At 46.3% G+C, this 14,309-nt stretch overlaps 1 protein-coding gene and 1 long non-coding RNA gene across 2 annotated transcripts in view; both read left to right on the top strand.

Moving 5' to 3' along the window:
* The window catches only part of LOC146765670 (uncharacterized), a 10,518-nt gene extending 7,706 nt beyond the window's left edge, over window positions 1-2,812 (top strand). The window contains exon 3 of the long non-coding RNA XR_014949801.1: window positions 2,683-2,812. This is a non-coding gene — a long non-coding RNA (uncharacterized LOC146765670). The remainder of the gene's footprint in view (window positions 1-2,682) is intronic.
* A 2,671-nt stretch (window positions 2,813-5,483) lies between these two features.
* DHRS3 (dehydrogenase/reductase 3) overlaps window positions 5,484-14,309 on the top strand; it is a 28,434-nt gene continuing 19,608 nt past the window's right edge. The window contains exons 1-2 of the mRNA XM_021542046.4: window positions 5,484-5,701; window positions 6,082-6,445. Coding sequence (XP_021397721.2) covers window positions 6,173-6,445 — 273 coding nt within the window. The 5' untranslated portion in view covers window positions 5,484-5,701; window positions 6,082-6,172. The remainder of the gene's footprint in view (window positions 5,702-6,081; window positions 6,446-14,309) is intronic.

A 14,309-nucleotide genomic window follows, 5' to 3' on the forward strand; every position in this document is an offset into this window, starting at 1 on the left:
TGAGTGGGGTTTTTTAAGTTGAAAACACAGAATTGTTAGCCCAAATGGCTTTCAGACGTGCCTCAAGCACAGTTTTAATTTCCAGCTCATTTTCCTTTCAAAAGTTCTTGCACTTTAGCAACCCCATTTGTACAAACAGCCTTCCAAGGCTGGTAGAAACTTGGCTGCAAAGGCTCTATAAGCACAGTTCTGCCTATAAATACAGATGTAACATGAACTATGAGCATTCAGACACTGTCTGAGCCTCTTCACAAATCCAGGTAACATCTTTCTGCAAAAAATGGAGCTTTGTCTTGTAAGTGATGTGTAGAGAGAGTGTATCAACTTGTTTTGGAGGTAAATGTGCTTTTCACTGCTGTTTTTTCCTTCAAGCCACCACAAGTCAGAAAAAATCAGTTTCTATGGCTTTTATTGAGAATGAGTAAATCTAAATTAAGTACAGTCCAAAAGCTACACAAACTGAGAAATCTAAACCAACAAATGGAGGCCAAAACTGGCTTGAACTACCACTGAAATACATTACATAGAATCACAGAATATCCCAAGTTGGAACACATCCACAAGGATCATCGAAGTTCAACTCCTGGCCCTGCATGGGACCACCCCAATGATCCCACTGTGTGCCAGACACCCTGACTGCTTCTTGCCCTTGTAAACTGGAATAAACAGTTACAAGTGCCATGAAAATGGCTTTAAAAACATTGTTGTGTTGGTTGTTTTTTCAGTTTATACTTTGTTGTGAGAGTCTGTGTAGGAAAACAAATGCTGAAAATGCAAAGTGAATTGTGAAGATGATGCAATTTCACAGAATTAAGAGGCCTGCCTATGGAATGTTTCAGGGCACTGGTTTAGGACTTCTGAGTGGAAACATGGATGGGATTCACTTTGGGACAACTTGGGAGTGATAATTAGAGAGAACAGCTGTGATATGTGCTGAGTGTCCCTTTGTACCAGCAGTATTGAAAACACCTTTAATAGTCAGCCCTATATGAAAGTGTAGTTTCGGGAGTCCCACTGACAGAGATGGACTTTGTGAGTAAAAGTTCATGATGGTTTTCTAAAGGTGACATTTTGCAAAAAGACCTCTTGCCAAGAAAGAGTGCAGTACAAAAATCAGGTTGCTGTACAAAAATCAGGTGAAATTCTGGAATATTCCCTTTTTTTTTTTTTTCCCTTTTCAGAGCAGAACTGCAATTAAAAAGGACAAAACCTCTACAGTTCTAATGCTCTCACATATAGTATGTGTAGTATTTAAAACTATTTGACTTTTTGGTTGAATTACATGAATTTTAAAATAACTTGCATATAGTTTTTATTTACTACATGCAAGATGTGCCAACTTCAGTTTTACTCTAAATCTGCTTTTGCTTCTTGTTTTTGTAGGTTTGTACAATGTAGCAGCTAATAGTTTTCACTGCTTCAAGGTAAATCTAAGCAGTAAAGAAGTAAAATAGTTCATACTTCAATGAAATTTGAAGAGCAGGTTAGGAAAATGTTATATAGCTAGAATTGGTTTTAACTCCCAATCCAAATTTGGTAGCAACTTTGTACATAGATCAAAATCAAAATGAGTAAAAAAATCTCTTCAAACACATACTTAGATTATTATTCAAGCTGGAAATAGACACATGAAATAAATGCTCACAAGATTATTCCATTCCCCTGGTTTCAAAGGACCTGTATATGTTTTGCATTAGTAATTAATTTTCTTTTAAATCTAAACAAGTTAACTCTGCAATACTGTTGAGTTTTCTGTTTTAAATGTGTCTGTGGTGCTTTAAGCACAAAGAGACTGAACTCAGAAATAAAAAAACTAAATATACTGTGATGGAGTTCATATCCTTTCATTTTCAACATTTATTTCCGTACCAGAAAGTTGTTATATTTGTTCCCAGTCCAGACACTGAGTCATTCCTGTCTAAGCCAGACACTGCATTCTCTGGGTAATTTCTCTCTCCCCTCCAGAGCTGTTGGACTGAGAGGAAAATTGTAATGCCAGGTGCCTCCCCGAGCTGCATTTCTAGAGAAATTACTGTAAAAACACAGCAAGGTGCTAAATGCTGCCAGCAGGCCATGGAAATTCTCTGCTGGTTTCAGATGCAGAGGAGTTGGGGAACACTCACTGATTCTGATAATGTGTACAGACAGTTTCCAGTTAGGATGCTTCATCTTCTCCTCAAAACCCTCTCTCCTGACACTATGATTATGCAGTGATGGCTTATTTCATATGAGGTAACCTGCCAGTTAAAGGTAAAAACTGGGCAAGTTTCTCTTCTCAATTTTATTTCCTTTTTCCCTTCCCTTAAAACTTTTGTGGAACTTTTAACAGAGCGGAAATTCAAGGATTTAGGTATTTTTCATATTTTTTATTTTAAAAATCTATGTGTTATATAGCTATTAAATGTGGGGGGGGGCACCAGAAACTTGGCTGCCCTGCTTTTTCCCAACAAAAAACCCTCGACACTCTGTTCCCACATGGCCACTTTGAACGCCTGCTTTCAAAAATACCTGTTTGATTCCAAAGAAGAAAAGTGAGTTTATTTTTAAAGGGATTGGGCATCCAAACTCGCCTCTCTCTTTCACAGATGCTTAAGTTTAAACGTGCACTGAGGTGGTATTTATTAACTAGAGATGTGAAGAAGTTTGAGCATGTTTTTAAGCGTAGTTTTCCCTTAATTCCAGTGTTTACCTCTAGATGGCTTCCCAGGATTGCACATCCAGCTCCAGACCTGCGTGACCTTGTGGACTGGATTCTCGTTGATGAATCTCAGTGATACCTGCAGATATAAACCCCAATTTCTTGCCAGCCCAGCTGTGAAGACAACACAGTGAGATTTGACATCCTTGAGATCTTTTGATATCCTCAAAGCTTGGCATTTTAGGTTAATTCTGATTGCTGCCACAGCTCCTGCTGGGCATGAAGAAAAAAGCCTTCTCAGAAAAGGTTAATCTGTGTAACTGAAATTTTAATTTACCTGTCTAATGCTTGACAGTGCAAACAGTCAGGGACCCGGGGGAGCTGCTGTAATACACTCTGCCCTCTCCCCTGTTACAGCAGAGTTTGAAGTATGAAGAGAGTATGAAGTATATCACTGGACAAAAAAAATTTGTCTTGGAGTGAAGAAATTTTGTCTTGGAAGTCTTTTTTGAAGGGTGAGTCTCCCGCTGTCATTCACAGCCTGCCTTTTTCAGTGCCCACTGCTAAATATCCAGTTTTCAGCGACGCATGGAAAATCCATAAGGTATTGTGTTATCCACAAAAACACTGCCCCAGCAGTAGTAGATATTGATGATTATCAGCTAGGCTGGGTTCAGCAGGTAATTTAGGGCTGCAAGCAGCTTTGCCCTTGCACACACCAGCTGGTTTGGGGCGAGCAGCTCCCTGTGGCACAGATGGCTGCCTTGAACTCAGCCTGAGGCCTGGTTCTTCCTGCACCCGCTGGTCCCCGGGCTCGGGTGAGAGCAGGGGTGGTGCAGGTGAGGGGGAGCAGGGGCTGCTGACACCCAGAGCACTTCGGGTCCTGCAGAGAGCCCAGCGTGCCATGGGCCCAGCGTGGCATGTGTGAGGGAGCCCAGGGCAACACGGAGCAAGCCCAGCATGGCATGAGCCCAGCGTGCCATGTGTGAGGGAGCCCAGGGCAACACGGAGCAAGCCCAGCATGGCATGAGCCCAGCGTGGCATGTGTGAGGGAGCCCAGGGCAATATGGAGCAAGCCCAGCGTGGCATGAGCCCAGCGTGGCATGTGTGAGGGAGCCCAGGGCAACACGGAGCAAGCCCAGCGTGGCATGAGCCCAGCGTGGCATGAGCCCAGCGTGCCATGTGTGAGGGAGCCCAGGGCAACACGGAGCAAGCCCAGCATGGCATGGGCCCAGCATGGCATGTGTGAAAGAGCCCAGGGCAACATGGAGCAAGCCCAGCATGGCATGAGCCCAGCATGGCATGTGTGAGGGAGCCCAGGGCAACACGGAGCAAGCCCAGCATGGCATGAGCCCAGCATGGCATGTGTGAGGGAGCCCAGGGCAACACGGAGCAAGCCCAGCATGGCATGAGCCCAGCGTGGCATGAGCCCAGCACGCCCGCAGCAAGCCCAGCGTGCCTCCAGCTGGCCCTGTGTGCCTCCAGCTGGTCCTGTGTGCCCACGGTTTGCCCCCCAGGCCCACAGCAGGCCCAGGGCACCTGCAGGATGCCCAGGTTACCCACAGCAGACCCAGCGAACCTGCAGCAAACCCAGCGTGCCCACAGCAAGCCCAGGGTCTCAGCGGGTGGCCCAGGGTGCCCACAGCTGGCCCAGGGTGCTTGCACCAAGTCCAGCATGCCCACAGCAAGCCCACGGTGCCCGCAGCTGGCCCAAGGTGCCCATGTCAAGTCCAGCGTGCCCACAGCAAGCCCAGGCTGCCCACAGCTGGACCGGGGTGCCTGCAGGTGGCCCAGCACGTCCGCAGGTGGCCCAGCATGACCCCAGGTAGCCCAGCACGGCCCCAGGTAGCCCAGGATGCCCCCAAGTTGCCCAGCTGGCCCGAGGTAACGCCGCTGGCCCCCAGGTAGCCCAGCACGGCCCCAGGTAGCCCCGCTGCCCACAGGTTGCCCTGCTGGCCCCAAGTCTCCCAGGATGCCCCCAGGTTGCCCAGCTAGCCACAGGTAGCCCCACTGGCCCGAGGTAGCCCCACTGGCCGCAGGTAGCCCAGTACGGCCCCAGGTAGCCCAGTACAGCCCCAGGTAGCCCTGCCGGCCCCAGGTAGCCCAGTACAGCCCCAGGTAGCCCAGCCAGTACAGCCCCAGGTAGCCCAGTACAGCCCCAGGTAGCCCAGCACGGTCCCAGGTAGCCCCGCTGACCCCGGTAGCCCAGTACGGCCCCAGGTAGCCCAGCACGGTCCCAGGTAGCCCCGCTGGCCCCGGTAGCCCAGTACAGCCCCAGGTAGCCCAGTACAGCCCCAGGTAGCCCAGTACAGCCCCAGGTAGCCCCGCCGGCCACAGGTAGCCCAGTACAGCCCCAGGTAGCCCAGCACGGCCCCAGGTAGCCCCGCTGGCCCCAGGTAGCCCAGTACAGCCCCAGGTAGCCCCGCTGGCCCCAGGTAGCCCCGCTGGCCCCAGGTAGCCTCGCTGGCCCCAGGTAGCCCCGCTGGCCCCAGGTAGCCTCGCTGGCCCCAGGTAGCCCAGCCGGCCCCAGGTAGCCCAGTACGGCCCCAGGTAGCCCCGCTGGCCCCAGGTAGCCCAGTACAGCCCCAGGTAGCCCAGCACGGCCCCAGGTAGCCCCGCTGGCCCCAGGTAGCCCCGCTGGCCCCGGTAGCCCCGCTGGCCCCGGTAGCCCTGCTGGCCCCCCGGCCCCTCCAGCCCCGCCGCCGAGCCGCGCTCGCAGCCGGAGCGGCGGCGGGGGAGGGCAGAGCCGCAGCCACTCCCAGGAACAGAAGTGCAATCGCCCCGACACTCGGACTGTCAATCAGCATTAATGGGGTATAAAAGCTCCCCAGCGCCGCGGCCCCGAGCGGCACAGACGGCAATAGGCAGCGGCGGCGGCGCTGGAGCGGGGCACGGCGCGATTCCTGCGCTGTGACCACGGGAAAAGCCGGGAGAGGGGGCACGGACAGCCAGGGACCGCCTCGACCTTTGCGACCGGCTCAGGACAGAACGTCTGCAGATATTTATAGATGCTGAAACAAAAACAACAGCCTCACCCTGAATAGAGCCTTTCTTAAAAAGAAGGTCCTGGCAATTCTGTCTTATTTAAGCAATTTCCTGAGTCTAAGAATAGAAATGAGCTGCCTGGAAGGCACTGCAGGCTGAAATTTGGAGACATAGGCTGCTTTATTTTATTTTTCTAAATATAAAAACCTCTCGTTTGGATATTGGATTTTTATGTGGGTCTTTGCAGCGGAAGGATGTATTACTTTTAATTCTACTCTTTATTTTTTTTCCCTCTCCCTTAATTAAAAAAAAAAAAAATCTTTCCAGTTAAAAAGCAAGGAAGCTGTTTTACCTGCGTTTGACAATCCCAGAGGACACGGATCAAGAACCAGGGGAGTGACTTGGTCTTCTGCACTACTTTTGTCCTACCCCCATTTTTTTTTTTTTTTTTTTTTTAGGGGGAGGGAAGGATTTTTCCAGTCCGAGAGAGAAGCTCTTGCCCCCAAGTTTTGGAAGGGGGTTGAAGACTTGTCACCCATCCGGGGGTGCATGAAGGGCATTGTTTTTCTTTCCCTGCCACCGTGGTTTTGTGGAGCTTTGGAAGGGAACTTTGCCTGGGAGAAGAGGATGCTGTGGAAGCGGCTGGGCGCCCTGCTGCTGTTCCCGGTGCAGGTGGTGTACCTGGTGGTGAAAGCCGCCGTGTGCCTGCTGCTGCCGCCCAAGCTGCGGGACCTGTCCCGGGAGAACGTGCTGGTGACCGGCGGGGGCCGCGGCATCGGCCGGCACCTGGCCCGGGAGTTCGCCAGGAGGGGAGCCAGGAAGGTGAGCAGGGATGGAGGGAGCGGGAGCGCCCACCTGCTGCCCCACCTCTGGGTGGATGGCTCGGAAAAGGTGCGAGAAGCGCTCCTCTTGCACAACCGAGTCGTGACATGGTTACATCTCAGAAGTTGTCCTCTCCTCCTTCCCCGCGTCCTGCCTTTCCCCATCCATCCGTGAAAACTGTGGGACAGATCCCCCTCGTGAATCCCCCTGTGCTGACAACAGAGAGGTTTTTGCCTCAGCCCAGGTTTGCTGTGGCTGGGGAAGGAGAGCTGAGCGAATGCTCACCACTGCTCACTTCCATTGTAGCTTCCTGGCATGGGGGTGGCGGGCAGGGAGCCCTCATCTATCAGGGTCATTTCCAGGGTGTCACCCCTGAGGAGAGGGGCAGGTGGCTCTGGGACAGTGGGGAGAAGTGTTCCCTTTCACCCTGCTGGGTTTCCATTCCTGAAATTAATTTCTTGGGCTTCTCAAGTGCCTTGTATTTCACTTTTGGACAGCCCAGAGCTGTTCAAGGGGGAAATGAATGAGAACCTGGCAAGAAGAGCACAGCTTGAGTGGAAGCTGTGGGATTATGTGCACATTTCCTTTAGGAGAGAGGCTGAGAGTGGCCGGTCTGCACAGCAGCCCAGAAGTGCCAGTGGACTGGTGGGTCCATTCTCTTGCTCAGGAACTGGTGATTTACCTTAAAACATCCTGGTTTTGTAAACCCAGGTGTGTTCCTATGTGTGACTCAGTCAGGGAAACAGAAACACACATCCCTGAAATGAGTCTTAGGATGGAAAGTTTCTTCTCCCCTGTTATTGGTAATTAAGGGGAGGACTGGTGAAATTAGACAGCTGCATAAATACTTCTCTGTGTGAGAGGATGAATGAGAATAAACAGAGAAGAAAGAAGAGGAAAAATACAGAATGAGAGGCTATTTAAAGAAAAAAAAAAATTTGATTTAGTTCAGGATAGGGTTTTATCACTTCCTTACACATGCATTACAGTTTTCTCTGTGTGGTACAGAGCTATTCTGGCATGTAACTCTGAGGTGTAAAATATGTCAGCGTTGAACTTTGATGTTTGTCTGTGTTTGTGTTTAAACATCATGTTGAGATTTACACATTCTGGGAGTCAGAGCAAACAAGTTGATTGACCTTTGGACCCAAGAAATTTGCTGAAGGTGTATTTATATTATCTGTTGGAATACCACGCTTCATTATTTATTTATTTAGAGCGGCTGGTTGCTATGCTGAGTGCTGGCATTAAAATGCTACCATTTCTACAGCACATTTAAGAGCTGTTTTGCTGCAGCTGAGCTGGGAGCTGAACAATGGCCCTGAGGAGCCAGGGGACAGGGGCCAAAAGGAGACAGGGCTGTTAGAGAGAGAGCTGAGGGTGGAATTACTGTAAACAGACACAGACTGTATTCTGTCTGTATGTCCTATCTGCAACATCTCTATGCATTGTACAAGGAAAGAATACAGAATACATGAGAATAATTACTGGGAACCTTTGTACTCGTCTCCTATGATGTTCTGAAATGCTCTGTGTTGCTAGTTATTGGTTAGAACTTTGGGGTGTTTTGCCTTTTGGGATGCTTTCATGTGCATCATCAAGGTGTTTAAGTCTTTGCATTGACTCAATTTAAGTTAGATGTTCTTTTCAGTTATATCATGGTGTCCAGTGAGTCACATTTGGCACTCAGCAAGTTCTGATCCCCCCGGTAGTGGCACTGCCTGCCAACCTGTGGTGAAAGCACCAAAGTTGGCTTCATCTCCTTAGTAGTTTTAATGCCAATTTTACCTGCGTGTGGTAGTTTCCATTCCCTTTGCTGTGAGATTTCATTTCTTTCCTGCTTCTGTGCTCCACCCTAAATTTGTGGATTTTGTGCAGCACCATGTACCATGCGCTGCCTTCTGCTTGGCACTCCAATTTTACACTTTGACAATCAAAAAGAAATGAAAAAAGCCTTGGAGTGTCTAGCAAGTCATCTTTTGATAAGGCTTGTGAAAGCTGGCTGTTTTTCTCTTTTTACACTGTTAACTGCCTTACAGTAATATGCAAAGCTTGAATTATTGATCATAATTAATAACTTAGAACACATTCTGATTATCCGATGGTGTAGCCACCATATTCCAAGTTTAGAAAAAGAATTCCAGCAAAGGCCTGGGATTCTGGGGCCAAGGCCAGGCTGCCATGGAGGTGTTGGCAGCAGTGCCATGGGTTCAGGCCCTGGTGGAGGGTGTGCAGTGTGTCCTGACCAAGTGCTCCCAGCGCCTGCGCACACAGACATAGTGGCGGGGTTTTGGAGGTAGGCGGCGATATATAACCATATTTTTGAGATTAGAATCTTCAGAAAGATAAGTTAGTTGGGACTGTGAGGATGTGAAACTTCTCTGGTAATTAGACTGGATGGGATTTCGTCTTGCACTCAGTTTGAGGCTGGTTTTGTTGCTTACGAGTGAGATGTATTGGAGCCGTTTTCAAGCAAGGTGGCAAATGTTGTATTTCACAAGATTGAGTTGTCACATCTGCAACTTCTCTACTGTAACATTTGAAGCTGTGAAGATGACAAGAAATAAATCCCAAAAGGGTTTATGCAAATGGAAATACAATGTCTTGTGCTTGATTGATGAGCATGGAGATGAAAATTCTCAATCTAATGGAATGGAAGTCTCTTGGGCATGATCTTGTAAATTCATCCTGATTGCCATTCTTTGCCCCCATTGCTCTGCCATTGTGCCTTAAATGTGACTTAAAAATATGTCTAGGTGACATTTCCTTCTCAAGTGATGTTTCTTTTCTCAAAGTTGTTTGTTGATCTCTGAAGAAATAGTCAATAAGGGCACAAAGCTGTGCCAGTTCTATTTGCAGTTTCAGAAGTATATTTTTTTTTTTTTCAATTAAGACTGCCAGCAATTTTTAGGCAATGAGAGACTTTAATCATCAGATCATCCCTGTTCAAGTGTGCACTGGGAGGTCAGAGGATCCATACTCGGTTTGTAATTTCAAGTAGTTGTCAAGAACTGATCATCCCTGTTCAAGTGTGCACTGGGAGGTCAGAGGATCCATACTCGGTTTGTAATTTCAAGTAGTTGTCAAGAACTACTTAGTCCTGGGAGGCGCTGTGTATTGAAATGCTTCCTGGAGCACTTCTGGAAAAAGCCAAGAGCATGTGAATGAGCTGTGTGCAGGGATGAAGTGGTTACAGATGATCCAGGACATGTTAGTGTTATTATGAGGGATGAACAGCACTGACTTTTCTCCGGAAGCGTTCAAGTGTTGCAATCCAACTTCCCAGAGATGTGTCCAGATTCATAAGTGCCGGCTGAAAAGCTACTTTGCTGTGGCTGAATCACTGGAGAAATTAACTTTCTGCTTTCAGTCCCTTCTTGGCTGCTTGCAAAATTCAAAATCCTCACTTTTACTTGCTTTAACTTTGAGTATTTGACTGTACCTTAAAAGTATTTGGTCAGTGAAGCATCACCTCTGCCTCAGTCTCACACACTGGTAGCTCTGTCAAGGCTCAGAGCTGTTGCTACTCTGGTGAGCCAAAATGGCAGAGAATGGCTGTGTTAATGAAATGGGAGAAGGAGAGACTTTTATGAGTTTATGATTTAATGCCTATGAAATAAAAATCCACTTCCAAAGCCTAACAGTGTTTTGCAAAGACTGCACTGTATAATCCAGTTAATATTGGAAAGACTGGCCCCTTTGAACAGCATTTCTTGTGTTGGAGAACAGCCCTCAGCAGATGTGAGCAGTCAGGGGGTGCAGGGGCTGAATGGGTTCATTCACTGCTCAGTAGAGTGGGAAACTGTGCCTGGTTTCCTCAAAGCCATTTGCTTTTCCTACACAAGGTTCAGTATAGTGCCTTTGCCAGCAAGTTTCAGTCCTGGTTTTGATAGTCTCTAGTGAAGAAGTTTTGATTCCTATGTCTTGATCTTTGTTAGGTTTTCTTTTAGAAAACTTTGATCTCTAAAAATTTTCCTTGTCATTTTAATTTAGTTTGTTCACAGATTATCTATTTTGAGGTATGATTGAACAGGAAAGGGATGCTTGGTTCTTAGGCGTTCTGCATTGTTAAATGTCAACAAAACCTAATAAAAGTAACTGAAAAAGATGTTAATAATAGGACTGAAACAAATTCCCCAGCTCTAGTATGTAATGTAGTATTCTTGTTTATCTGACAGTTACTTTGGAAGAGTTTCAAGGACCTTTCCAGAAAAACCCAACAGCCCTGAAATCTCAACTGTTCTTTCCATCGGTATTTTCACAGCATTTTTCTAAGTCAGACCTCAGTGTCTATATTTTGGAAGATTTCTTCTTGTTTGGTTGTGCTGTCCCCTTTCAGTTCGGAGACAGTTGGGATGGGAAGAAGTTGAGGGAGGAAGCAGCACCAAGGAAGGGATGGATGAGAACTCTGCAAGCCCACACTGCTGCTGGAACCTGGAGTTTCCCTCAGCGTTTCTCCAACAGAACTGAAAACCTCAGAGGAATTACAAGTGCTTGAAAGCCTTGTAAAATTGGGGTTTAGCTGAATAAGATTTGAGGCTATTTTGTGTTTAAGCTGAGAGTATTGGAGAGAGGTTATGTAAAGAAAATGGTATCAGGTCTTAGAATTTAGCCGGGTATTCCCAGTAATGGAAAATTTGGCAAGTTTTGAGATGAGTTTATCAATGGCATGCTCCTCCCACACAAATTGCATCTGTAGGTGTATGAATATTTCACTTTGGTCTTTATGAATCACATTAACATATTAGTTCACAGATTTCACAGAATACTCTGAGCTGGAAGAGACCTCACAAGGACTATCGAGTGCAACTCTTAAGTGAATGGCCCATATATTATTGTCCTGATTTGAATTAATTAGTATATACCTTCTAAAAGCTTCTTTATAACACATACCAGTGCTGTATGATCAAGGATTAACTGCACTGTGACTAGAGCTGGATATTAAATTAAAACAAATCTCCAGAAGTGAGGGCAGAAGAAGAACAGCCACTGCTGCTGTTTAAGAGCTGTGACTTTTTTTGAGGTGCAGGACAAAAGCTATGAGTGTCTCCCATGGATTCAGTAAGAGTTCGTATTCCAAAATGTCCTAAAATATCAGTCACTCTCAAACATTGATCTCTGGTTGCACTTTCAGAGCCTGTAGAAGAGCTTTGCTGAACTGCATTGGAGGGTGTCTCTTGCCTGGCATCAAATTCCTGGTGCACTGGAATGGGAATATGCCCCAGACTTCATCCAGATGTGTTCCAAACCCAGAACCTTTTCTTTTGTAATGTACAAATGGGAAAGCACGAGATCCCTGCAGGAACCCTAGGAAGCCCTTCAGCTTCTGTCAGCTTTCAAATCCCATGTGCTGGGCCAGTTGTCAAGGAGACACTTTTGTTCTGCAAGTAATAACTGATTTCTGACACATTCATTCCTCCTCGGCTCAGAACATGACTAGACCTGATCTGGCCACCCCAGAGAATATTAGCCCTGATAGAAGGAAAAGAGCTGGTTTAAAATGACATGCTTTCAGACCTGAGAGGACCTGATTTTCCTCAGAATCTGATTAATCACCATGTACTTGTTTTTAACAGGCATCATGTTAACGTAATGAAATCAGAAAGCATTTAAAATTAGCTTCATAAAAGAAATGGACACAGTTCTGATGTACATTACCCAGTGCAATATTCCAGTGTGGTGCACTACATTTGAGGTGGCCTGGTTTTAAAAGACTCAGTGTAAAATTTTTATATATATATTTTGATTTCTGGGCTAAGAAGCTGTTGCCAGGTTAGCATCTGTCCCCCTTCTGAATGCTTTTCCTGCCCTGTGGTGGTACCACAATGACACACAGCCCATGTGTCTAATGGATTTCTGTGCAGTCTTTCTGAAATGCAAAGAAATAAGTGACCATTTGGAAAAGGCAATCTGACATTGTGTGAAAAGGATAATGTAATCTAAAAGGAAAGTGCACGTTTTCTATGCTGTAGATATTTCAGTGTAATGAGAATAGTTACCTGTAGTGCAAATATGAGGTTGTAAGTGATTAATCTCTGCTGTTGTGTGTGTGGTTGGAAAGAAACCACCATAGGAATGCAGCAGCTTCAGGGATATGTTAAATGGTGGTTACTTTAATCTTCCTTACATTTAAGCAGTTAATCTTACAGTGAACTAGTAGAGCGTGTCACAACTTATCAGCAACCAGAAGTACATGAGAGGAGCTGGGGAGTGAATGTTTTTCCATGTCATCCGAAATAATACATTAAATTGAAATTTTTGGTAAACTGTGAGAGCATAGATCTGACTGGGTGGCTTCACGGTCTCCAGAAAGGCTTTATTTCTCCAAAGATTCCATCCTGATGGCAGCTTTATTTAATGGCTTCCTGTTGGCAGCTCCCTGCTTTGTTGATTGGATTTAAGGATGGGCAGAAGTGCCCTTGTTTGGAGTCCCAGGCTGCCATGGCATGAAGCCTGTGCTGGGTGCTGGTGCCAAGGCCAGCAGTTGCAATAACATGCTGAATAAGTGTCTCTGCCTGGCAGGCACCACCAGCATTTATCAGCTCTCAGATCTCTGGTGTCTGTGAAGCAGCTTGGACTGGAGCTGTTTTAACTTATCATTTGGAACGTACCTGTCTTTTGTAGCTGGGTATGTTGTGAGGAGAATCAATAATGTTAACAAGAAGTAGTACATGCAGAGTTAGTCTTGTCATCTCCCATCAAGATGCAGTGATGTAATGAGAAAATATTGTCCCGGTTGAGACCATGCTGTGTTGGCACATCAAGATCCAGCACTTTTTAACATGCTGAAGGGCTGGCACCAAGGCAGTTAAATGAGGCTTCCCACTATATACAAGGACGGTGCCAATGCTGTAAAAAAAATCTTAAAGTTTTAAAGATGAGGTTATATATTAATGTCATTGCAGTGCCTCAAAAACTGACTTCACACCAAAAACTGTTTAGCATAAAGATGCTAAATGTGCTCTATAAGAACAACAGCAAAAGATGATGCTGACCTCAGGGCTGGCAGGGATAAAATAAATAAATGTGACAGTGGAGATAAAAACCAAAAGGCAACAATGAGTGCCAACACAGAACTCTCTGCTGATGAAAGCCAGAGACTGCAGCACCACTTGTTGAGCCAGTTTAAAGTTTTGGAAGAGGCATCATAGCAATGGAAGTTTTGAAAAGTAGCAGTAAAGAGTTTTGAAGGCTGTTTAGAGAGGTGCAGAAAGTGTGGTAAAAAACAGACAGGTTGTTTTAAAAATTAATGCTGGGAGGTAAAGGCTGCAGTAGACCTAAGGCTAAATGGAAGGTGAAGGGAGTATGGGTAAAGTGAAAGTGAACACCTTGAAAGTGAAAACAGAGGCTCAGATCTGGCATGCTGGAGGAGGAGGCAGTGAAATTCAAAATGAGCTGACCTGGTGGAAGCAGCAGCTGAGGTGATGGATCTTGGGCAGGGGGATGGACCAGAGGACATCCAGAGCCTCAGCCATAGCCTGATTCCATGATTCTCAGTCTCATTTGTACCACAGAAGGAAAAAGGAGGATTTTCTGAACTTCAGGGCTGACAGGAAGGTTTTGGGCCATGATGTTTCACGCCACTTATCTGAAGTGATTCATCCCTATTTTATTTGCGTAGTTTCATCACCTACAGTGACTTGTAAAAGTGCTGCTGAGTATTTATGTTGCATTTATGTCATGGCTCTGGCACAGGCTAGAAAAATTTCAGACTTGTAGAACTGTTTCCATCTGAAGCACTGTAGGTAGGTTTTACTGCATTATAAAAAAATCAAACATGCTGTTGAGCTAATGTCTGCTTTAATTAGCCAGGCACAGCAGTTTGCTTTAAGAGTGGCCATAATCCATGCATACAGTCCTAAGC

Source organism: Lonchura striata, chromosome 21 (genome assembly GCF_050655825.1).
Source record: "Lonchura striata isolate lonStrDom1 chromosome 21, ASM5065582v1, whole genome shotgun sequence".
NCBI classification, from domain to species: domain Eukaryota; kingdom Metazoa; phylum Chordata; class Aves; order Passeriformes; family Estrildidae; genus Lonchura; species Lonchura striata.